This window comes from Python bivittatus, unplaced genomic scaffold, assembly GCF_059951505.1.
Source record: "Python bivittatus isolate LINGU-HERP-01145 unplaced genomic scaffold, Pbiv_v1 ctg000140_np1212, whole genome shotgun sequence".
In the NCBI taxonomy this organism is placed as follows: Eukaryota; Metazoa; Chordata; class Lepidosauria; order Squamata; family Pythonidae; genus Python; species Python bivittatus.
Genome location: NW_028277043.1, coordinates 1,665,047 through 1,690,447, shown reverse-complemented (window position 1 = coordinate 1,690,447; position 25,401 = coordinate 1,665,047). Strand labels below are relative to the sequence as shown.

At 39.5% G+C, this 25,401-nt stretch overlaps 2 protein-coding genes across 10 annotated transcripts in view; one reads left to right on the top strand and one right to left on the bottom strand.

Annotated features, from left to right (window-relative positions):
• The window catches only part of MEF2A (myocyte enhancer factor 2A), a 77,759-nt gene extending 65,171 nt beyond the window's left edge, over window positions 1-12,588 (top strand). For all 7 annotated transcript variants that reach the window (XM_088136422.1, XM_088136420.1, XM_088136418.1 and 4 more), the window contains 3 exons: window positions 3,293-3,419; window positions 5,166-5,292; window positions 7,041-12,588. In XM_088136422.1, the coding sequence (XP_087992548.1) occupies window positions 3,293-3,419; window positions 5,166-5,292; window positions 7,041-7,401 (615 nt within the window). In that variant the 3' untranslated portion in view covers window positions 7,402-12,588. The remainder of the gene's footprint in view (window positions 1-3,292; window positions 3,420-5,165; window positions 5,293-7,040) is intronic.
• A 3,943-nt stretch (window positions 12,589-16,531) lies between these two features.
• LYSMD4 (LysM domain containing 4) lies at window positions 16,532-24,763 on the bottom strand. Of its 3 annotated transcripts, none has more exons than XM_088136425.1 (4): window positions 24,666-24,761; window positions 23,530-23,704; window positions 20,573-20,863; window positions 16,532-17,670 (listed from the first exon to the last, which is right to left on the bottom strand). In XM_088136425.1, the coding sequence occupies exons 3-4, from the start codon at window positions 20,846-20,848 to the stop codon at window positions 17,089-17,091; spliced, it is 858 nt and encodes a 285-aa protein (XP_087992551.1). In that variant the 5' UTR covers window positions 20,849-20,863; window positions 23,530-23,704; window positions 24,666-24,761; the 3' UTR covers window positions 16,532-17,088. The 3 variants fall into 3 exon arrangements, with proteins under 3 accessions (XP_087992551.1, XP_087992553.1, XP_087992552.1); XM_088136427.1 differs by having other exon boundaries at window positions 23,530-23,606; window positions 24,666-24,737; XM_088136426.1 differs by lacking the exon at window positions 23,530-23,704 and having other exon boundaries at window positions 24,666-24,763.
• Between the last annotated feature and the right edge of the window lie 638 nt (window positions 24,764-25,401).

Here is a 25,401-nt window from a genome sequence, read left to right as displayed (position 1 = left end):
TTTTTAATTAAAAGGGGAACATTGGAACCAAACCTCTAACAGCAACATCAGGGAAATATCCTTAAATGGCGCCTCGAACTATGGCTCAGATATGTCGGTGTTTCGAGATAGAGATTTGGCCTACAAAGTTCTACAAATATTGAGACAGATCTTGGGCTGCTGCTTTCCTTCTTGGAGATTACATCACTCCTGATGAGCTCACCATTCTAGAGATAAAGTTAATTTCATGCTCTACAAGAGAAGGAAGCCACAAGGGGATTCCCTGTTTACCAAATGAAACTACAATTGCAAGCTGTCTTTTTCTAGTGGAAAAGGCTTACTCTCAAAAAGAGTTTTCACAAAACATATATGACTTAGTCTCTTTTGTCCACCCTATTCTGGCCTTAAAAGTACCCCTAAAAGAATGTTTATCAACATTACAACATTTCAGAAAAGTCTGCATCTTGATAAACCTGTGTAAAAGACACAGATAATAAGTATTTTGATGCTTTTTATCAATTAATTTAAACCCAATGAGTTGCTGATATGGGGCTTTTTTTGCATGACAGCATGGTTTTTGCGTGGTTTTTTTCTCCTGTGTCTTGTTAAATGCATCCAGTTACATAGTAGATGTATGTTTTTAGACAAAAGTATTTTGTTTAATATATCTAGTGGAGGTTATCGGTGTGCTAATTCTCTGTATGTAATTGTTTTCACAATATATTTGAAATGCTAAAGATTTAAAAGATCCTTTTAATCGATCAGTCAATTAATTGGGTTGAAGTGACTTACAAGGTACTAAAGCGCATTAAAAATAAAAAAGGAATGGTAAATATGAAACCTAAAAGGCTTAGGGAAATAAATACTCCGAGTTCCCTCTGAACTCTGGTAAGGAAGGATTGTACTTCAGTTCGCTTGGCCACTTATTCCATAATATGGGTTCACCATGGAGAAATCTGAATTTATCACTGATGGCAGAACATCTCCCTTGAGGGACCCATAAAAGATACCCTATAGAGTGAAGAGTGTGGAGCAGACTAGTTTGGGTGTAGGTGGTCCTGTATGTAGCTCAGTCATAAGCCTTATAAAGCTTTATGCAAGACCATAAGCAGCTTTCAGGTGATCTCAGAGACAAATGGGCAGTCAGTAGTTTCAACCAAGGGGTAAATGCAGGGCACGAGAAGGCCCAAGTCATTATGTACTGCCACATTCTGGGCCAGCTGCGATACTGGTACTGTTGTGCATAGTCTTTTGAAGTTGAACCATCTTGAATTTGAAATGCCTGGCTCAATTTTGGAACAGTTGTTTCAAGGGCAAAGCAGTTCTGAACGTAACAGGCTGTTTCAAAAATTTTGGAAGCATTTCAAGCTTGAAACACTTTGTTCTGAGCTTGAAATACTTCCGGGTATCAGGATGCATCTGCATCCAGCTTACCAGTGCAGTTTATTCAAGACCACTCTTGATTCAGAGGAGGAGGAGGAGGAGGAGAAGAAAACATTAACAGCATGCTGATGACTCTAAATCCTCTGCTGACTGTACCCAGTGGTTTCATACAGGGATTAAATAGCTCTGGAGACAAGTATTTCCTGAGGCACCTTTCAGCAAGACTACCAGCAGGCTGAGCTACAGTCTTCTAGTGTCTTTTTCTGGAACTTGCTCTATAGATAAGAGTAGAACCATTGCATGATCCAGAGCTGCTCCAGGAGAATATCAGTGATACCAAAAGAAAGTAACACTGCGATTATCTGATTCCCAATGGAAATAGTCCATCAAGACAACTCAGGACAATTCTGACCCATAACCAGGTCAGAACAGAAACTAAAATGGATGTAGATAATCAGCATCTTCTAAGAAAAATGTAGTAGGATCGTCTTGTTGATTACATTTCGTTAAATGGATTTTTTAAAATGAATTGAGGCCTTTTATTTATTGTCCTCTGTCAAATTATACCTATCTGTAAAGCTTAGGGATAAGAAACTATTATAGCATTTTTCTTCTTTACCATATCCTATTGGTTAGAATTTAAGATATTCCCATTTCATAGATAGAAACTGAAAGGGTTAGGTGATATGCTAGCAAGTCACAGAATGCATTTTGCTTATTGATGGGATTGTACACAGTACCATGTTCTTTCCAATTTAAAATCCGTGTATTGTAGATGAAGCATTATGAATTGCACCCCACAAATATAAAACGGGAACACGTAGGTTTCAGTGATCTGTTCAAATGATGCCTGTGTATATTTATATTCTTTTCCCGTAAACAGTGTCCTAATTATCAATTGCATGCAAATTGCATGTATCCATTTATTGTAAGGGAAAGGGCATGTCTGCGGACTGTTTTAATGTGTCGAAATGTATTTTGAAGTAGCTCTCTGTTTTCACATACAAGGGTAAACATCCATTTGTGGCACGCGTTCTGCAGGAGGAGATTGCCCTCTGGTGGTATAGCTCTTCTTAGAATCAGCCCGTGGAAAAATGGCAAGGCCTCCTCCAGACAACTAGGTCATTTAGCATTGGAACTAAACCCCCCAAACTGGTTCAAGCTATACTATTGCCCAGAACAAAGGTTTTAAGTGCTGTGGAGCCTTGTTTTATCGATACAACATACTATGCCTACCAAGGACCAACTTCCTGTGTCAATTTAGGCAATTTAGTATGATGTCATCAGTATAGCAATTTGAAAGGGCTGGAATTAGAAAAATAATATTGGGGAGAGGAAAGGACTTGAAATTCATTTATTTAGACAGTTATATTTTATCAGCAATTTTTCCCAAAACCGTATGTCAAAGTATTATGTAATGCACTTTTTCTCTGATGATCCCAACAGTCCTAGGAAGACAGAGTTTCCAGGAATGAGTCCAAAGGCAGTCTTGTCTCTTCATATCTTGACTAAGTCATCATTCTAGTCACTAAATCACGATGGTTTAATTTTTTTCCCTCCCTGAAATGTATTCAACTGTTATTCTGGTTGAATGTTAGAAAACATATTAGAGCCCAGATCCTTTACTGGATGTGCTCAAACAGAGGCTGGACAGCCATGATGGATGCTTTAATTTGGATTCCTTCATTGAGGTGGGTGTTGAACTCAGTTCCGGTTCTCAGCCAAATGGCCCCTTTCAATTCTGTGATGCTATCATTATTAATAAAAGAAATGTGCTAGTTAATTACCACAATAGAGATTGATTTGATTTGCTTTAATAAGAGAACTAGAAGAAAAGAACCTCAGAGTCTGTATCTGTTCAATGCATGTTTGAATTCACTATACACTCTTTGATTTGTTGACCACTTTCATTTTTGGTAACAATTTACAGAACACACAGCGGTTAAGTAGTTCTCAGTCCACGCAACCTCTTGCAACACCAGTTGTATCTGTGACAACTCCAAGCTTGCCCCCGCAGGGACTGGTGTATTCCGCTATGCCTACAGCTTACAATACTGGTAAGTTGCACACTTGTTGGCTCTTCATCTCCCCTCCTCTGTTTTCTAAATGGATGCTGCATTCAGAGGATTCTAAGCCTTTAGAGAATCCCGTCTTTGCTACATTCAGTGGTTTCCAACCAAAGTCATGAATATTGAATTATTGCTCAGAGGTATGTGCTGCTCTTCGTGGAATAGTTCACAGAAATGCAAATATTTTAAACCAAATAGCCCAGTGTAACACATAATAAACAATAGCATCACTAAAAACTCACAGCTGCCTAAAATTCATGTATAGTAGAGTAGTATATGGGAGAGGTTTGGTAAATGCTAGAGAGGAAATTACTTGGGGAACTTTATCTGAAAATTTATATAGATGAATTGGGGACATGAGCTTTCCTCTGAAACAAGGAAATGGAGCAATGGTTCTTTCATCACAGCAGTTAAATATTATGATTCCCCCAATGTACGTGGTGTAGTTCCTGGCATATATGCTCAGAAATCTCCATGTGCCCCCAAGCCCATGGAGAAAGTTGTCTAGCCAGTAACTAATGGATAAAAAACAAAGCTGCAATGTAAATTGTTGCTCTTTCACAGGAACCCATTTTTATCCCTTTCTTTCCCCAAGAGGCAAAGGGAACAGTATTACAAAGTGATTAAGTGCTGAAAAGTGTTTGCAGCTCCCTCTCCTTCCATATGTGAGAGAAAAAGAAGTGACGATCATGAAGTGAAATAGCTTCCTGCATGTTAATCAGAAGTGACAACTATTTAAGTACCATTTCCTGATTTTAAAAACCTAATATTTAGTCCAGGAATCGAGCACTGGAGACATCCATTCCATAAGGCTGCAGTCCCCCAAAAAGGTGGGGGTGGGAGAATCTTTGTTCCCTTACTTCTGGAACTAGAATCAGGCACCTGCCTTCAACTTACCTACCACTAATCTTCAGATGGGCTACCTGTTTGCATCTTAATTGGTATTCTTTAGAGTTGGTGTCTGATCTCTACCCCACCCCCACTTCTTCCACATCCCCTCTTCCTTCCTTGCTTCCTCCCTCCCTCCCTCCCTCCCTCCCTCCCTCCCTCCCTCCCTTCCTTCCTTCCTTCCTTCCTTCCTTCCTTCCTTCCTTCCTTCCTTCCTTCCTTCCTTCCTTCTTACTGTAATGAGAGCAGGAACTAATTTTATTACTGATATTTGTAAGCTATTTAGGGAGCTTTTTGAAGGCTTAATTGCAGAGTAAATGATACTTTAAATAATATTGCTAATAAGATTTGAATCCTTGGCTGTTTTTTGATTCATAAAATTGTATGTAAATATAAAAAGTTGGATAGTGTGATCCCTCTGGGCTTGCTCTTGAAGAAATTAACAGGACCATGTTACTATTTCAGATAATCTTGTTTTCCTCATGGGAGTCCACCTGAATTTCTTGTATAAGACTTGTATCAAGGACTCTGCATCTGCTCATAAATTAAAGATGATCTTACAGACTTCCAGTGTTTCAGCATCCCAAGTAACCTGCCCATACATTTTTCCTTGAGCAAAAAAACAAAAACAAAACAAAACATGAGAGTTAATCCTTAGAGATGGGGGACAAATTAGCCTGGCTTGCATTTTAGTACAAATTTACCTAATCCTTTAAAAGCAGTATCTAGGACCTAACAGTTGTTTTGGCTGTTGGCAAGCTGTCCATGAATATACAAAATAAAAAGCTTAAACTTTTCTGTGAATATTTAGTATAAAATGGTTTGTATTTTTCTCTCCTGTTTCAGATTACTCCTTGACTAGTGCAGACCTGTCAGCCCTGCAGGGGTTTAACTCCCCAGGAATGCTGTCATTAGGACAAGTTTCTGCCTGGCAACAGCATCATCTAGGACAGGCAGCTCTCAGTTCTCTTGTGTAAGTAGGAGACAATTTTTGCAGCTTCATTGGATTGGCAGTCTTATTCCCAGTGGGAGCCTCTTCTGTATAGCCCACAACCTCTGCTCATGTTTGTGTATATTTAATTCACTACGGTGTTCTTTAATTTCTAGCTTTTAGTCAGTTGGATGTGCATGTGTGTTTTATCAGGAAGAATAAATAACAATTTTTGATTTGCAAAACTCCTGTATTTTTGCAGGCTTAAGAATTAATATTTTCAAAGGAAGTTTTGTATTCTTTTCTTACCCCGTCACTCTCAGAACAAATGAAATGAAATGAAATGAAAAGCCTGTAATAGATTTTGGTATAAATTGCCAGAGACCATGAAAAACAAGCCTCTGTTTAGTTTCTTTACAAATTCCTGTAACTGGATTAAAATCAAAGTTCTTAACACTCTCCTTTTGACTCAAAAGAATAAAAGTGGCTTGGAAAAGTGTCAGGTTTTTCCCAATTCCTTCAGGCTGCTGTATTCCAACAGTATAATAGCCCCACTCATCTGTTCTGGTCCCTTGACTCTTCCTTGTGCACCAGCAGCACACAATCAATTGTGGATCACTTGGCCAGCCAAGAAGGGGTTATTTTCTGAACCTTCCCACCCACTACAAAAGAGATCGGATGACTGTCATTTCCTGGTCCTCTTCTCCTCCCCACTGGAGCATGGGGGAAAAAGCAGTTGCAGGTGCAAAAAGTGGTTGCAAGTGGCTTCCCCCACTTCTTCCTAAACTTTTTTAATATACTTCTCCAGCTGTAGGAAGGTGAAAAACTAAAAAGTGAAACAGAATTCCTGAAGTAATCCCATTTTCTTCAGGCTGCTCTAATATTTTGCCTCTGTCTCAGAGATGGGAAATGATCATTCTCCTCTCTCACATCCAGCAAAAGCAGTTTGCATGACCCATTTGATGGTGGGAAGTTAGTTTAGCTTCATAAAAGTCAGAGGTTAATGTTGATTAACTAGATTAGGATTTGCATAACACACTTCCGTATATACATTCTTTGACTCCTTGAAGTGTGTTGTGCTAACAGGGCCATTATATACAAGCTTGTTTTCTCCTTCATGACAGTGCCAGTGAGCAGATGTGGTCACGTGTAAGTTGTGACTTCTGTATCTTTTTGATGCTGTCTTTGTATCAGATTGCACAAACGTAGTTCATTTTCAAGTGATTAAAACACGGGTATGTAATTTATTTCCAGTTACTGTTCCCATCCTCAGTCGTTTTTAAGAAATGTGTTAGATATAATATGATTGTGGTAAAGGCTGATTACTAATAGGACAAATAATAACTACTGCCACTTTTGGATGAACACAATGACTAGCTTCCCACACTTCCCTAAATCATAATGTGATTTATTTGCTTTGGCTTAAGGGATAAGGGCACCCAACCAGATGTGGTGTATTCAGCCAACTCTGCTAATTAATGTTAATTGATTAATATGACACGCAAACCAATTTATAAGACTAGGTCTCAGTGTTCCAAATGTTTGGAGAATACTAGCACAACTGGGTTTTGGAGGAACTAGTTTCGTTGTCTCCATATAGTCACATTTGCACTTTGTTTTGACTAGTAATGCATTTCATTTCCCCCCCTGCCCCCTCCCCCCATATTCCATTTGCTTTACTAAACATCACATTCTAATTTCTTTGATGCAAGGTTGAGCTTCTTAAATTTTGGCTCTGGCAAGTGCAGTAAACCATGATTTTTCTTCTCTTTCTCCCTGGCTTTCATTAGAACGGGAAGCCAGTTATCCCAGGGTTCCAGTTTATCCATCAACACCAATCAAAATCTTAACATTAAGTCTGAACCGATTTCACCTCCTCGAGACAGGGTGACTCCCTCCACGTTCCAGCCGCAGCAACAGGCATCTCAACCGCAGCCACAGCAACCACCACCTCCTCAACAGTCAAGGCAGGAAATGGGTCGCTCTCCCGTTGATAGTCTCAGCAGCTCCAGCAGTTCCTATGATGGCAGTGATCGGGAGGACCCACGGGGGGACTTCCATTCGCCAGTCGGGCTGGGAAGACCTCCAAATTCAGAAGATAGAGAGAGCCCCACAGTCAAGCGGATGAGAATGGACACGTGGGTGACATAAGCCTCCAGTTCTCTACTTTGGTTTCTACTTTTGAGTTATCCCAATGAACAGTCCTGACATATCTAAATTTATAAATAAGGACATCAAATAAATATTTATATGTGTATATATATATATATATATATAATATATATATACATGCATATATATATCTTTGTATACATATATATGTGTGAATGTGTGTGTAGCAAGACACAAAAAGAAAAATTGGGCACTTAGTACCAACTTTTTATATGGTTGCAGATGCCCTATGGGTTAAACAAGTGTAACAAAATCCTCGTAGGCATTGGCCTCATCTGGCACTTAACGCTGGACTTTGTTCTTTGTTGTGCAAAAGAAATATTCTCCCCCTTATATAAACTATCAAATTAGATGGCTGAACCATCAGGGCCTGCCTCTAGTAGTGTTTCTGTGTGTTTTTCAACAGTTGTGTGGTTTCCTGTAATTAAAATTATGCTTTGTAGCAGCAGAGCAGTAGAAAAAGAAAGCAATACTGTACATAGGATGACCTCTCTCTTACCCAGTCTAGCATGGGTCTCTCTTGCAAAGAATGCATGGAGAAGGGCTGGTATTATTTTAAAAACACACACAAACTCCTGTTTTTGCACGTGCAAAACAATACTGGGTCTGATAAGATTTTTTTAACCATGTGAGACAGACACATAAGTAATACGCATGAAATCTTCAGAAGATATTAGCCTATGAAATAGTCTATAAAGAAAAAGAATTAATATATTAAGTTATAATTGGAATATGTTTTAAAAGCTTTCTTATGTTAATCTTACCTTTTTTAAAATATAGAGAAACAATTTTAGCTCGTGTATATTTTTTATTAAAGAAAACCATACCTCCCTTGAAGACTATATAGAAAGTTATATATGTACTTTTGAACACATTCTGCTATGAATTATTTATACAAGCCAAAGTTGTATGGTGTAGTTGTTTGTTTTTTTTTTAATTTGTAGGGTATAGTTCTAACTTGATTTTTGACTGTCTATTTTTACTTTCAGGGGAGGAAGGAAAAAAAATTGCAGGCAGAACCTTAGGGAAAAATAAGCCATGAATACTTATTATTCTTTATGTAAATTAAAATTTGAGCCAAATTTTGTGTATATAGCATCTTAAATATATTATCACCTTTTGGTGTAAGTACGTATGTATTGTACGTTCACCAGATTAAAAAGTATATTTTTGTGGATTGACGCCAACTTGAAGAAAAAAGAAGAAAAGGCGAGGTCCTTATTAGTAGAGTACTCACTGTTTAATATTTACTGTTTTGTTCAATATACTGTACTTTCTTTTGGGTTTAATTAATATTCAGATTTTTTCAAAGGGTGTTTTAAAAAGGGGTTGTCCCCCATCACTGGTGGTGAATGTGTTTGTTAAAATTGTACTCTTTTTTTGTGCTGTATAGTAAAGCTTCCCTTATACGTTTTATAAATATATACACACAGAGAGACACATACATATATATGTACAAGTGTATATTTGTGTGTGTATATATATATATATATATATCTCAATATTTATATATATAAAATATATATGTATATAGATAGTAAAGTGATAAATCCTTCCCTAATCCCGCTTATATAAATCTGGTATTGAGTTCATCCTGCATAAATAGAAAAAGATATTGTAACATGGTTTTAAAAGGCATTATTTGAAAATGCCTGTTCTGGGGCTAGGGGAACGATCATATTGTTCATGTAATGGAAACATGCACAGAGAAGCAAAAAGAAGGGGGGATTTTGAAGTGGTCTGTGTAAGTTTTGGACAAGGTATATTTTACAAGCATTTTGCTAACGAGAGTTATTTAGAAAGAGTGTTTACACTTTTTTGGGCAGATGTTTAGGAGTTTCCTCTGGTGTGTTCACATATCCAACATGTATTTTAGAGCACACATTAGAGTATTTACATCTTTAGGCCCAAAAGCTCCTCCCTGGCTTTCATTTGCACTAATTTAGATTTAAAGACAGCATAATGCCAAGTCTAAATTTGGCCTTATTGTGTACAATACGGGTGCATGTGTCAGTATCTTACAGAGTTGGGTGCAGAAGAAAGTAAAACTCACTTTAGCCATTTCATTTCAGTGGATTCTCTCTTGCAGTATAAGGAAGTCATCCAATTCGCAAATATGATTGTGTTGATCTGCAAGCAGTGCTAACCGTCCTATAGTGCAGTCCAAATACAATTCGTTTCTGTGGATCAATTCACATTTGACATATTAATTGCTGTGGCAGAACTGCTTTGAGGTTGGAGTCTGTCAGTACAAATGCAGGGAAACCTATTTGTGAGAATCAGTAACCCTATGGACTTTAGTCGTGTGTAACTACATGAAAAGTATATCTGAACATGTGATTTACTGTAAATGTGAGCCAGTCTTTATAAGACACTAAGTCATTGACTGCTTTCTTTTGATTTTTCCTGGGAGTGAAATAGTAATTCTATTTCATACCTAAAATAGATAGCATTTCAGAACACATGAAATTTAATTCTGCAATGCTGAGAAATTTAGTTTGAAGGTTAAGTTTGGACCTACATTTTCTCTAACCTACCACCCTTCTAAACCTCTTAGGTGTGGCTTGCTGGACATGTACTCATACTAAGCAAAAATGAAAGTGTTCCCTTTTTAAAACTTTACATATTCTTGTTTTCTTCTTCCATCTTATTAATAACTGTATATACTAGTGGTGGATTGTGCCCTTTGTAATTGTTTTTCGGTTTGGAAAAGTACCAGTTGCCCCTCTTCTTTGTGATTTCTCAGTGTTTTGAGGAACTAAAAGGAACTAAAGACTTCCAACCTGATAGTGTAGAATAGAAAATGCCCTCAATCCTCCCTGCTCCCTCACATGGGAATGACACAACCACTTCAGAGATCCTTCTGATGCTTTGAAAGGGCATGTTTCTCGGGCGCTACATGGACATTCCTGCAGATTCACATGGGAGTTCTTCATTTCACATTTACTGTCTCATTTCTTGTGTGCCTTAATGCAAATGGCTCTGCTGACTGTATCTCAATAGTCTTTATTCCTATGCAGGTCTGTAAGGAGTTACATCACCATACGTCTTTTTAAAAACAATACACAAAACGGCTTTGTATATTAAGCCAACCAACTTTTTTTTTTTTGGAAGAATTGCTTCTTGAAATCAGACTGTTAATTCTCGGCCCAACATGTTGTTCTAGGATCTCTCCTTGTTTTCTCCTGTGGAAGAACTTCACATCATGAAAATGAAAGTGACTTTTTATAATTAGCACTAATAATGTAACTCTAGACATTTTGGAAATACTACCCTTTGACCCTATTGATAAAGTTGCAACCGCAGATAGGATTGTTTATGCTAAGTTAGTTATAGCTGCATCCTGTACTTTGGCATTTGAGTGAGTTGGTGGTTCTGTGCTATCATTTGCTGTTCCTTTGTACCAAATACAAGGTTTTGCACTGACGTTGCTGCAGTGATCCAAAACATTTATAGGGCAATGTATTGGTGAATCATCACCCCCCCACCTCCAGCAAGAATTGTGCAATTATTCAGTAGCGGAGGCTTCTGTGGGGGGTGCCAGTCAGGCATCCAAAGAGCCCTTCAACTAGCTGCACATGCCTCACCAGTCCCAAGTTTGCTTCTTGTATAGGTAGTCCTTGTTTAGCGACCACAGTTGGGACCAGCCACTCAGTCATTAAGTGAAGCAATCGCTAAGTGAAACTGCGACTTCAGCTTTCCTTTGCTTTACAGACCTGCAAAGGTCATAAATGCAAAGATTGGTTGCAAAGTTACTTTTTCATCACCGTCGTAACTGTGAACAGTCTCTTAACAAAGCATTAGCTGAACAAGGACTACCAATAGATTGCATGACGAACTGTTTTTGAAGTTTGTATTACATCATGGAAGATGTGGCTGGAGAAGGACCTGCTCTTTAAGATGCTGAAAAACTATTTGCAAAATCCTCAGCCTAAAGCATGCCTGAAGTTGCTCTTTGGTTTGATTCTGGTTCTCAGACCCAGTCCATGGGATTGTAGCAACACCTTGAAAACATCCAGACATACAGGGAGGTATAGTGTGGTTTCTCGGCCAGTACACTTCCACTGGGGAGATCTGTGGCTTGAAAGAGCCCCAGTACAAACCCTCCACTTGCTGAAAACAAGGATATCAGGTAAGTTGATATGCTGGGATATAATGGATATATTGGTCAAAGGAGTGCTTTCAAAGCAGTGAACAATCCATCCTTTTTGAGATTTCTAGGGTGTTACTAGCTTGACAGAGGGCTACATCCTCTTAGAGTGACTTTTACTAATTAAACAATTTACCTGATAAGACTGTTCAAATACTTCCTCCTTTTAAGCTAATGAATGAGTTTAAACAATGGAGGTATTGGTGTGTAATGCATTTACAGTAAGATTTCAGCAAGACTGCATTACAAACAAATCTTTCTAGAAAGGAGTTGCGGAGGATAACATTGATTTGACTTATTAATAATACATTCTTTTTTAAAATAAAGGCATGTAAAGAAACAAGGCTGTGCAGCACTTTGGAACAATTCCAGAAAGGTGCTTTGGAATGTATGAGGGCACAGATGTATCAGCTGTATGCAACTCTTTAAAGCAGCTGCATCTTTTCCTGGGATTGCACAGCACTGCAAAATCCTAGTTGGAAATGCTTTAGCCTTTTACCTATATAGGACATTAATGCATAGGCAAGTGTACTGTGTGCACAAGAAATACATAGTAAATAAGGAACATAAATGACTCCTCCCAGATCAGCCATGGGAAAAAGTTTGAAATTTAGAATGTGAAAGACTTAAAAGAAAAAAAAAAGATTTTTTTCCTCACTTTGTTGTGCAAGAAAACACTGCTTTGCTATATTTAAAAAAGAAAAGCTTTTTTTTAAAAAAATAAAAAATATATATGTACTTGGTAATTGTTTGTAGTCGACAGTTCACAGACGAAGCTGTTTGCGGTTAAAGCCGCCTGGCGGCACAAGCTGGACTTTGTTGCCATCTTTAAGATGAATCTTTAAGAAAAAAAAAATTAAGTTAATCTTTTTCCCTGAATGTGGTGTTTTTTTCTTCATTATACAATAAATATTCTAGTGAACTTTTTATCAAATGGTTAAGAAAATGCTAGAAGTTGTTGTAAAATATTTGTATCTTGCATTCACTAAAGTAAAAATACTGGCTTTTACTGTGTATATCAGACTCACTCATATTTAGAATGCTTGATGACTCTGCCTTTCCCTGCTCTGAGTCCTTCCTAAGCTTGGTTCATTTTCAGTAGTCATTGTCCCGTCAGCAGTGCCTACTGTATGAACTTGAAAGTGGAATTGTCTGACTGCATCAGGCTTTTGCTATGTGGTGGTACATGAAAAAAGCAAGGTAAATTCATTTATGCTAGCTCAGTCTTGACTATCTAAATCAAACATGTCCGACTTGGCGCCCTCCAGAAATGTCAAACTACATCATCATGGGCTGTCACGATCACTGGCTCAGAGATGCTAATTACAGTCCAACTTACCCAACTGAAGGCTGAGGTAAAACAAATGATCTTCACCGTTTTAGAAGCATGATCCATCTTAACTGCAGTCCAAGATTCACAATCATGTTAACTTTATCTGTCCCTCAGTTAGACACTCCATGGTGAGCAATGGATTTCTGATTGGACTAGTTCACAAATTTGGACGGGTCCGCTATCACAAGTGCATTTTTGGTAACCAAGTAAAAGAGGGGTGTCCATTGCATGCAATGTCAATTTTTAAAAATGCAATTTTACATTTGTGTTCTATGGCTGACTTAGATGAATTATCTATATTCAGTCCGAGAAATAATAATAGCTGAATTGTTTTTTAACAGTGGCATATTTTAGGCATAGACCAGGTTCACACTAAATTGTAATGTGGCTTTTTTGAAATTGGCTTAGCATCTTAGATGAACACCAACAAATGGTGATTTATTCAGCAAACTGTAGTTAGGTAGTCATGGCTTAGAGTGATACATGTAAGCCGGAGAGCCTTCAGGTGAGCTGTTAACAGCTGCAGTCGTTCATTCAGGTATCTGCCCTGTGCCTGTTGGCTTTACTCACTTGATGAAAAAGGAGTATTTGGAAAGGCCTCATTTAAACAATCCTCTTGACACATGAAAACAACTTAATTTTCTTTGGATCGAATGATACACGTAGAAAAAGCAGGATCATCCTCATAAAACTGAACACAATCTGATCTGAAAATCCCTGGAATATAGCTAGGGGTATTTAAAATGACTTTTCTTCTTTGTTCTGTAAGTGCCTCAGTGTCAGTTTCTTTTTGCTTCTAAACCCTGGTCTGTGTGTGTATGAGAGAAAGTTCCTGTTGCTGAGAAATTACTAGGATCACTAAATGAACATGCAGCGAATAGTTGCATACTTTAACAGATAAACTTAATGTTTCAAGTTTATTAAAACGGAGTCATAGCCCAAAGATGATACATTTAAATACTCAAAAAAATAGTCCAAAGACTCCTAAACTGTGTCAGCCTAAGAACAGCATAAAATCAGGTATGCTTACTTTTTATTACAGTATTTGAGTTTTAGAAAAGGGAAATGCTTTTCTTCTCAGCCTTTTGGTTAAGAGCAAGTGTAGTGTGTAATACTTCTTATTTATTTACGCATGAGTTACAGTGATGGAGGATGGGGTGGAAAAAGGAAACTCTGCATAGGAAGGAGATGGACAAGCTCCTTTCCGTTTCACCGTATTCAAGATGCTACCATTTTACTTCAAAACTTTCGCCTGACCAATACACATTAAAAGAACTTCAGTGTTGCAAGATGTACATTAAAATGTTACATTTCTCCTGCGTTCCAGAAGATAATTGATAACTGGAAGACATGGTACATGATCTGGAACCATAGGACATTATCTGCTTGAATTACTCAGATTGGTTAGCCAGGTTGCATTAACATCAATGAACTGGAACGTTATAGATAGGAGACTGCAGAATAATAAACCTTGGGAACCCTGCCATGGAAATTCTAATGGAAAACATCTAGACAGCACCAGATTGGAGAACGAGGGCCTTGATTTTCTAATTACAATCCAGATTTTGCACCCAGAAAGCTGAATTAAATGGTCCACACTTTTGTATATCTTGTTTTTGTTGACCTTGGGAAAAGCAAGGTGACACGTAGAATATGAAACCCCGCTCTGTAAGACATTCATGTGTCCCTTTAGTTTCAATTATTTAATCATAAATTTCACAACTACAGGGACTAGAAACATCTTTAACAAAAGCTGAAGTTTTTACAAAATTGACTTCTCCAATTTATGTTGTCCTCTCTCTCTGGAATCACTGAGGGAGTTAAGGCCATAATGGAATTTGTTTGGCATGAACCCAGTACTGTAGTTTATAAATCTTAATTTGACAGCATTATCTGTAAATCTAGCAATTGTGGCTAAGATTGAGGGATAAACCCAGATTCTATTCTGCCCTGTTCTTGATAAAACCATATCACAGGGCAAAAAACAACAAAAACACACAAAAATTGATTGTCAATAAGCTAAGTACTAGCACAAACCTAGTCAAAGTGGACAACATTGCCATACACATTTTAAGTTCATTGCCTTCGATTTTCTGTCACTCCTAAGTTATGATTCCTTTCACTTCATGAATTCAGCTTCATGTTATATTAAAAGGGGACTCATTTTCTTTGTTTACTGAATACTTTTGATTTGCCTCCTTTCTGCAATACGGTCAGCTAAATCCCTCTGTTTTGTTACTGGATTGTCAGTTGCTTGAATGAAGAGGAAATGGAAATTAGTAAACCAATCTGGCATGGACCTAAGAAAGTCTTGTTTTAATATCTGAAAGAAATGCAATTGAAAGAATGTTAATAATTTTCCTTTGCAACCATCTTCCTGCTAGTTTCCAGGGGCACACAACTGGATTTGGGAAGAACTGTTTAATAGTAGGCATACCTTCCCCTTGATGATTGATGCTTTATGAAGAGCAGTGAAGGAAGTCCAATTATCCCACTGCAGGTTGGTTTTTGCTCATGATAAAATAGGTATTTCACCCAACTCTGAGATTAGATTCACCCTTAATCAAACAATGAAAGGGGAAGAAGCCAGCATTTTAGAACAATTGCCCAAGGACAAGACAAATTGGGGGACAAAGGCCTCCATGTAGCCCCTTATTGGCTGTGTTCACGCAAGACATACCACAAGCTAACCAAGTGAGCCAAATAAGTGATAGCTTAATGTTAGGCAGATCCAGAAACTGAGTTTGGTAACCTGTGGTTCAGTTAACCATGTCTGAGCAACATGGCCAATGCCAGTCAAGGGAGGAAGACTACACATGGCTGCTAGAGAAGCCACATTTCATGCTTCTCTCTTGCACGCGCCTTCCTGCTTTACAGGATCCTTGCAATCGATTGCTCGTGTAAGGAGGATCCCATGAATGCCTTTGTCTGAGAACAATATATTTTTATTTAAATTCGCTTATGTTGTTTGCAAGGCACTGGATATAACTAATTAGAATAACAAAACCAACCTGTGGGGAAAGGAAGCAGACAGAGCAGAAATTGCCACGTGACAGTTGTCCTGCATCTTTTAAAGTGGCATTGTTTCAACAAGGGCAAACATTGCCTTGTAACTGCTCTGAAGGGCCCTGAAGAACAGCTGTACCTTTTGCTTCTCTCCCACCATCAGGGAGGTAACTCTAAACTGCCTCCCCCCATTCTTTTCCCTTAAATGACCCCTCTCTTCAAAACTCAGAACTTTTTCTTCCTTGATGGATCATTTGCCCCTATGCCCAACATCTGAATTAGCTTAAATTTAGTGAGATTAAGCCTCACATTCAACAATCCTCCCAGTCAAGAAACTCACAGGAAGTTTTTTGGCCAGTTACACACACACGCGTGCACACACACACACATACACACCTCCATAAATGGGATGCTGGCATAATCTCTGTATGTTCAGCGGGTCTGTAAGAGACACAGCATAAATGCACATTAAAACATGCACATTAAAAATAAAAAGACCCTCTCCAGTTGAGGTTGGTTGATGTCAAAATGGACCTGTAGTTTCCTTGGCCACACGCTCTAAACTAGACGTACACTGGCAACTTGTATGTATGTATGCAAAAAACACCCCCAAACCCTAATTTGCAGATCTCAAACATGGCTTTTAATCAATTTGTTAACTTTAAAAACCATACACATGCAATGTTCCAGCTTTTGCTGGATTATCCGGTTGGATCGATTTCTCCAAAAGGGCCATGCATCACAAAATACTGCTGGAGGAACAGGGATATCACCAAAACAGTGCTTAAACTAAAAAGCTACCCCAGTAACACAGCATTAAGAGAAATGTATTTTAACAGCAACAGGGGAACATGAATGAGGAAAGAAAGATTTTGGGTAGCTGAGGTCTAGTGAGGAGAACATGGGCATTTATGGGATGCTGCTGTGGGTTAGGATTCTGTACTCATTTGTGGTATTAAAAAATGGCCCATCTCTTCCTGCAAGTGGGAACAGAATCACAATTGACTAGTTACTTTCCATGACTCATTTTGCCCTGTTTTTCCCTAGCTTGGTTTTCGTCCAAAGTTCATTAGTAACCACAAACAACAGAGCTGTGGTCTGCTGATGCAATACTTGCAAAAAACAGAATATCTTGTCACTTCCAGCTCATTTGGGGGTGGGGGGGGGGTAGGTGGGGTCATCCCCCTGATGGGATGAAAGCTTGTTTGGTGGTACGGGCTGTGGGGGTACTTTCTTCTTGCCCAACATGGTTTGATCTTCTCACCAGTGAACTGTTCACTGAGTTGTTAATGGGATCTGTCGTGTTGGAGGTATTGGGAACCATGTCCAGTTGCTGGGTCTTAAAATAGACAATATAAAACACAGGCAAAACGATTCCTATCAGAAGCATAACAAAGACTGCTTTCCACCACTGGATCCCGTAATCTGCTCCACTACAGGTTGCTTTCTGCTCCAGAGATGGCCAATTTGAAGGTTCAACATAGTGATCTGCACATGGAGGGATTTCCATGTGTGTCATTTCTTCAATGTTTTGGTCAATCCCTCTGAAATACTGATCAATTTGTCCGTTGTCACCATTCCTATTATCTGGATCTATGGATGCAGAGAACTCAGGTAGCAAAGCAGCGGTCCGAAGGGGCAGCAACTCATCCCTGGTCTCTGTCAGCAGTCCATTAACCTTGACTGGGATCTTGATGGATTTCAGAGCGTAAAAGTCTTGTTCCTGGATGAAATTATTAACCCGCTTGATATCGGCAACCTGGAACATTCATAAAGGGAAACATTTTATTTAATCAATTTATAAGACCACCCACATGCCAGAGACTCTGGGTAGCTAGCAGGAGATTAAAACAATCCACAGCAATAATAAAAATAAAAAAGACATACATCCGGCCATCAAAGGCAGTACAGTGGTACCTCTAGTTACGAACTTAATCCATTCCGTGACTCTGGTTGCAATTCGAGTTGGTTGCAACTCGAGGTAAATTTTCCCATAAGGTTCAATGTAAATACGGTTAATCTGTTCCGCCCTCCGAATTTGGTCGCACCACGAGGCAAATTTCCCCATAAGGTTCAATGTAAATACGGCTAATCCGCCCTCCGAATTTGGTCGCACCACGAGGCAAATTTCCTCCATAAGGTTCAATGTAAATACATACGGTTAAACAGTACTGAAACATATGCATTTTATTTTTAAACCACAAAAACATGAAAATAGTCGAGATGGTCGACTTCGCCATCTTGTACTCCAAGGCCAGATCAGTCACACGAATACCACGATCGTGCTTTTCTATAATGTCCTTAAGTTCGATTGTCACTTTTTTCTTCAAAGCCTTATTCTTGCCAAGCCTGCTCTGCATTTTCTTTGGAGCCATGCTGACAAGCACACCAAACACCTTCCAAACGCCACAAAACACACCACAAGCCTCACCGAACGTCTCCTTGCTACCGCGATCTCGCCCACAGGAAGCCGCAACTGCGTGGCAGCAGGGAAAATGGCCACGGATCCGGTTCATAACTCGAGGCGGAGTTCACAAGTTGAGGCAAATTTTTGGGGCCGGAGCTGGTCGTATCTCGAAAAATTCATAAGGAGGGGCGTTCGTAACTCGAGGTACCACTGTATATCTAACATTCCAGCCTGAAACCCCATTGGAAAAAACAGGGCTGTAATGCCTGACAAATGACTAGCAAAATTGAGGCCAATCCAATCTTGGGAAGGGGTGCCATAAAAAAGGCAGGTTTTCTAGTCCAGCCAGGAATGTGCACCCTAACCCCAACCTAGTAGAATTAACCACCATCAGGACCTTCTCGGCCAAAGCACCTTGTCTCTGGAACCCTTCTTCACCACTTTTTGGGCACACTTTTTGATATCCTTTAGACACTCACTGCAAAACCCACTTGGTTTCTGAGGATCCAAAGGGGCTCAGCCCTGATTATTGAAGCGTCTAGCGTTTTGAAGTGTGTGTATGTATAAATTCATCTTGCAACACATTGGGACTGTCCTTTAAAACTGGACAGTACTTCAAAATTCAGTAAATAGTAACAAAAGACTGAAAAAGAGATGGTTAGCTTAAGTGTGCCATCTAAATCTAAACTGCACAAGAATTAACATGTAATGTACTGTATGTTAAATGGCAAGCTAACAGAATTCTTTCATGTAAGTCAAGGGTAAGATTTTGTTAATCTTGTACTAGCAGCTGTTGCCAGCTAAAACCAGAGATAATCCTAGGATTTCATTGCACTTCAGGGAAACTTGTTCGTGCATTAGCTCTATTATTCTTGGTATTTTTCCAACCATAAGCTTCTGTAATGACACTGATAATAGCAACAGACAATACTAGGATTCAGCACCATTTTTATCCCAACCAGACAGAATTCAGCACAACTTCAGTTCCAAGATGGTACCCCTAATTCCTGCCAGTTAAATAACTGCACTGGTTGCATTCAACAAAGTGTTCACTCAGAAGTATTGTGGAAACATTCCTCTTCTGTTACTGCCTGGTTTTCACTACTCACTCAGGTGATATGCTCCACTAGAGTTAAATGAAGATTGTCTTGCACTAGTTTAGTGTAAAGCTCAAGTATAGTTCCTGGATGCTATGGATGTTCCTGTTTTGGAGCCAGAGATCAAGAAAGGAGCATCTTACACCAAAGTTCCTCTTTTGTTAAAATGTTTAGTTATTCACATTCAAAAACAACTTTGATCAAAGACTAGTTTAGTGCAGTTTTATACCAAACAAAACAGAATACAGCAGCCTTCTCCAAATCTGTTTCTTTTATGTCTTTTGAGTTTACAGCTTCCAGAATTTCTAGCCAACATGAAATGTTATAGTCCCATCATATCTGAAGTCCCCAGGTTGAGGGAGCCAATAACATTGCCTAGTCAGAAGTTTTGTGAGTCTGCAAGGAAGCTAAAGTTGTACCTTGTTAGGAACCAGAATCAGGAAGAGAGGTCCCTACCAAAGGTTAATTCTCTCATTCTTTTTTCCCCCTAAGACAAGCTATTTCATAAACAAATGATACGTTGTATAAAACTTCCAAACAAATCATGCAAACTATTAACAAAGAGAAAGCTTTCTCTAATCATTTATAACTTTGTAAACTTCTATTTGATGCATTCTACCCAGTCTACTCACCTAAAAACAATATAAAAAGCTCCAAATATTTAAGATTTTCCTAGACAAAGATTTCTTACATGATATTGATGCTCTAATTCAGCTTCAAATTAATCTCTGGCGGAGGAAACCTGGAATCCAAAACCTGTGGAGACCCATCATCTGCTAGGTAGACCAACCTATGATTCAAGTTCTTTTAAGGGAGCTTCTTATATTCTGAGATCTAATTAAACCCTCAGTTTAATCAGCCTTAATTTTCAAGTTACACAATATTCTTAGATCAGCTAAAAATAGTCTAATGAATGAGTTAAAGGACTGAACGCAAGTATGGAAGCTCCTAATTTGGCTTGTTTCATTAAAGGCGGCATTTGGGAGCAGACAACTTGGGCAGCCTCCCAACTGGAAATACCAGATTGCCCTTCCTAATCTTAAAACATCCTCAACCAGAAATCCATTCTGTTAACAGCATTGCTTGATATGAAAACCATGTTGATCGAGCTGATAGAAACAGAGGAATCGCTTTCCTCAAAAGAAGCCACTTCTTACTTTGCACCCATACTGCAGAGCCAACTTGTTGAGGTTGTCATCCTCTTTAACAACTCGTTCTAGAAGCTGCACGTCTCCAGCTCTGCTCTGGGAAGAACTGCATTGCTGCGGCTCTCTCCCCCTTGCTCGTAATTCCATGGCATCGAACTCCTCCTCTGACGAGTCCTCAGAATCAGATTGTCCACTGCTTTTGAATAAAAACACCTGGCTACTTGAGAATTTTCGGACAGTGGCAGGAGGTTGGAAGGGCCTGATCAGCCTTTCATTTAGCCTCATGTTTTACAGCAGCCTCTGCAAGACAAAAGGGAGGATATTAGTCATAAAGTGAGCAATATAACCTGACAACACTTAGAAGCTGAGCCAACACAGACAAGCCTTGGAGCAACAACCCAGCGAGGAGAATGTGGATCATTCATGCTGATGTGCTACACCATAAGATAAGGCCCTCAAAGTGGGTCTTTCCTCCTTCTAAAGAAACAAGTTTCTTTTTCATTTTGAATGTTTGTGAAGTACTTTTCTTATTGGGGTTTTCTTTGGCCTCCTCCTTTATATATCAAGTCGCTGGGAATAGAAATTCTGTTTGCTAATCTGGCACCATCCAGAGGTGTTGAGATGGACTTTCAAGACACTGTTGAATGTCCAAGGATGGGGGGAAATTTGTACTTTGTCGCAAAAGCAGGCTTTTAGTTTAGTTTAGTTTTTTTAGCTGTGCAAATTAGAAAGCTAATATCCTTTTGGTGAGCCTTCCAAGCACTATCATATTCATAGGCAATTATCTCCTTAACTTCGACACGTTGGTCAAAGACTGCAGTAATACACCTGGAATGCCAGTAAAGTAAATATCTTAACTAACTGGCAACTGAGCTCATTACTAAGTTTTAGTTTGGCATATTTCTGTCATTCATTTAAAAAAGGAAAACTGCATATTAATTTCCTTTTAATATTTTTCATTAAGCATTTTAGAAAAGACTATAAGCCATAAAAAATGAAAGACATACAAAAAGAATACAAGAATAAGATACAAGTAAACACGGGGTCCAAAATGTCATAGAGGTTAACATTTTTCAATGCATCCTTAGTTACTTATAACATTATGACATGTGTTGTATCCCTTTTTAAAGGAGAGTTTAAAAGCTGCTATTAAGCATTAAATAAAAATACCTGGTCAGCACATATGAATTGCTAATAACAGGTATAACAAATCCTTATAGTAAATTGTAGTCCAAGAATGGTTTCCAGTTAGAATTGAATTTTACATAAGATTTACTTTTTAAATACAAAGTTATTTTGGACATTGAAGTATAGTCCCATAACTTGATTAGCTATTCTTCCAAGGAAGGGATCAAACACCCTCTCCAATCAGAAGTATTTAATATCCTTGCTGCAGTTAATATGTATAAACCTAGTTCAGTATACTTTGAAGGCTTAGCAAAATTTAATACAGGGTTTCCCAAGATGTGAGGTGTACCTCTCTTGGGGAGGTGTGAAGAGCTTTTTAGTTACACTGATACAGTAAATCCACCTTTCCCAAAGTTTCACTGTATTGTTTTCATTATTCATTTGTGTTCATTTGGGTGTTTGGATTTTTAGGGAGGTGTGTACATTAAGATTACACTAAAGGGAGATGTGATGGCAAAAGGTTTAGGAACCCCTGATTTAATAAAAGCATCTCTAGTTGCAAAGAGAATTCAACTTCCAAATTGTCAACTTTTTGAAAACGAATTGTCCATTTTAACAGTCAAGACAAGTCATATGCCAACGATAAAACAGCTTATACCACTTTTCTCCAAATGCCCATTGTGAATTCAATATACTTCCACTGAAATTCTCCCTGCTGCATCTCCATTGATGTATTCTGTATTCATTTAATCATACAATCGTTGACCTACTTGGATTCTGAGTCATATTTCATCAACAGTCTTTAATGGCCCAACGATTATTCTGAGCTACGTATTATAAAATCCCCAAATTCAGTTTGTATCTCTCTGTATTCCTTCTTGTTTCTGCAATTCTTTTTAATACTATACTATGTATTTGAAAATACTGAAATCAATTGGGTAAACTGGACCATTGTGAAGTAAGAATTTCAAAATACTTTACCTTCATCTTGTTAGTAATTTGCAACCTAAACAAATTATTAGCTCTCCATTGAACAAACTCCTTGGTACCTTCCTCATCATAAAAATAAGCATTTAATAATCATACAAGGGGAGAGGGATCTGGACTGATTCTTCTCCTCTATTTAATATTTAATGCATTACTTTTTATTACATGGTCCAGATTGACTGCAAAAGTATCTCTGGGTTGACGCAAACAATTTAAAAAGAACTTTCTGATAATAATAAGGTAACGAACCCAATTTTGAAATGGCAACAACAACAACAAAATAAAAAATACAACAAAGTACTGTAAGAAATCAAAGGTTACTACTGGTTTTTGTTTTGTTGTTATTTTAAAAAGTGGTTTTCTACTTTACAGGTGTAGTAAAGGCCTAGTGACAGTTTATACTGTTTAGAATCCTTTTATGGATCTGATTTGTTCTCGGAATGGATATTAGGCTAAAGAGAAGTCAGAATGATGTTGGCTCGTCTTACTTGTAGACTTTTGTGGTTTTGATTTTCATTTTTAAAGGGGGAAAATCGGAGCCCAGGTTTTCCATTTCACTTTTGCATTAACTTTTGACCTCAATCTTTGAACACAATGTAGTAAGAAAGATTAGTGGGCTTTGGTCACACTTCACCTCCTAGAAGATAAAGTTATCTTACTCGTTTAGCTACATTTCTGGGTCAAAGCAAAGTCCAGTTGTGCCCAGTCCCGTTTCCACCCATGCCAGCCAAATACTTCTGGAAAGCTCTTAGAAATCTGAAGAGAACCTCCTCCTTATCAACATGTGATTTCACTCCCATTGTCCTCATTTCTGAGCTTCAAGAGAAGCCACTGCCATTCTGGTAATTCACCTTGGAAATGAGGAATCCAATTTCCTGTTGCTCTGCCCACTTTCCTTCCGGAGAGGGTGATGTCCAAACTTTTAGTCCTGAGAGGGTAGATGACTAGCGAGTAGGCACATGAGTAAACGATTTGTTGCCCTGGCAGGGCTGGGCTGACTGCTAAGGCTTCCCAGCTAAACTCCATCTAGTCCAACATGAATGGAAATATCCTAGCATTAAGCCACCCACATTATTTTGAAATACTAGGCAGGATGACGCGATAGAATTTGGGGACCCATTATTTCAGATTCCTCCCATGGTATTTGTGTGCGTCAGAAAGAGGCGTATGAAACTGTCTTGGGGAATGTTCTCCGTAGGACAGACAACACACACAGGGACGTTCTCCTGCAATAAGAAAACTAGCACAGCAGGGTCTTTCTCCTTCTCCCTTCTGGGCTATTTTCTTCATCCAGTGAGCTCTGGTCCACCCCTCAGCTGCCTGAGCCCACCTCCTCATTTGTGAGAAGGCTCTTTCCAAGGTTCTTTGGCTTCCCAAATCCTCCCAAAGCCCCTCAAGCAGTCACTGGAGTGCTCTCCCAATGGCTCCAAGAGCGTCTCCCCTTACCTCCTTACCCCTTCCAAGTGATGGGGTTTGTAGTCCAACCTATTTGGAGAGGGTTCTAGCAGAGATCAGAGAGGCCAAGGAGAGGGTTGCTCTGATGCAGTGTTTTTCCAACCTGGCAACTTTAAGATGGGTGGACTTCAACTCCCAGAATTCCCCTGCCGGCAATGCTTGGCTGGCTGGCTGGCTGGCTGGCTGGGGAATTCCGGGAGCTGGAGTCCACCCATCTTAAAGTTGCCAAGTTGGAAAAACACTGCTCGAAGGCACGCTGGCTGGGGGAATCCTGAGTGTTGGGAGTCCCCACATCTTAAAATTGCTAAGATTGAGAAAGACCGCTCTAATGGGCTAGAAATGACTACCAATGTCACCCCTTCCCCCTCTCTAAACGCTGTGCCCCCCCCACTCCCGGCAAAGTCCCCCAGGAATGGGCACCCCAAGAGCAAAGGGGGCTTCCGATCTCAGCCCCCATATAACTCTTCCCCTCCCTCCTCCTCCTCCTCCTCCCTCCCCCCAGTCCAGGGTCCTTCCACGCTTCTTTGCTGACCTGGATTCCGGCAGCACCTTCCCTTCCCTTCCCTTCCTGCTGCCCGCTCGAGCTGGCCTCAACTGGTCATGCTACGCGCTCCCTTTCCTCCCGATTGGCTGCCGTAGCCCAGCAAGGCGGGGCCGGGCCGCATGCCAACCACGCCCACGCAGAGAATGGGCGGGGGGACGGGCGGGGCTGGGCAGCGCGTTAGGAATAAGTTCCGTGGAGCGGGCAGCCGTGGCTTAAAGGGCCAGCGCCCGTTTTCCCTGCAGCCCCCTCCGTGGAAAGAAGCGGGCTGCGCGGCAGCTGCTGTGCCGCTACTGTGGTTTTTAAATTTTTTCTTAATTAAATATTTTTTCCCATGGGTAAAAAAAGGAAGGAAGGAAGGAAGGAAGGAAGGAAGGAAGGAAGGAAGGAAGGAAGGAAGGAAGGAAGGAAGGATAGGAAAAGGAAGGAAGGAAGGATAGGAAAGGAAGGAAGGAAGGAAGGAAGGAAGGAAGGAAGGAAGGAAGGAAGGAAGGAAGGATAGGAAAAGGAAGGAAGGAAGGATAGGAAAAGGAAGGAAGGAAGGAAGGAAGGAAGGAAGGAAGGAAGGAAGGAAGGAAGGAAGGAAGGAAGGAAGGAAGGAGCAGGATAAAGAAAGGAAGGAAGGGTTAGGGAATGGGGAAAGTGGGATGTAGAAGAGAGGGCTAGTGGAAGGAAGGAAGGAAGGAAGGAAGGAGGGAGGGAGGGAGGGAGGAGAGAGAGAGAAATA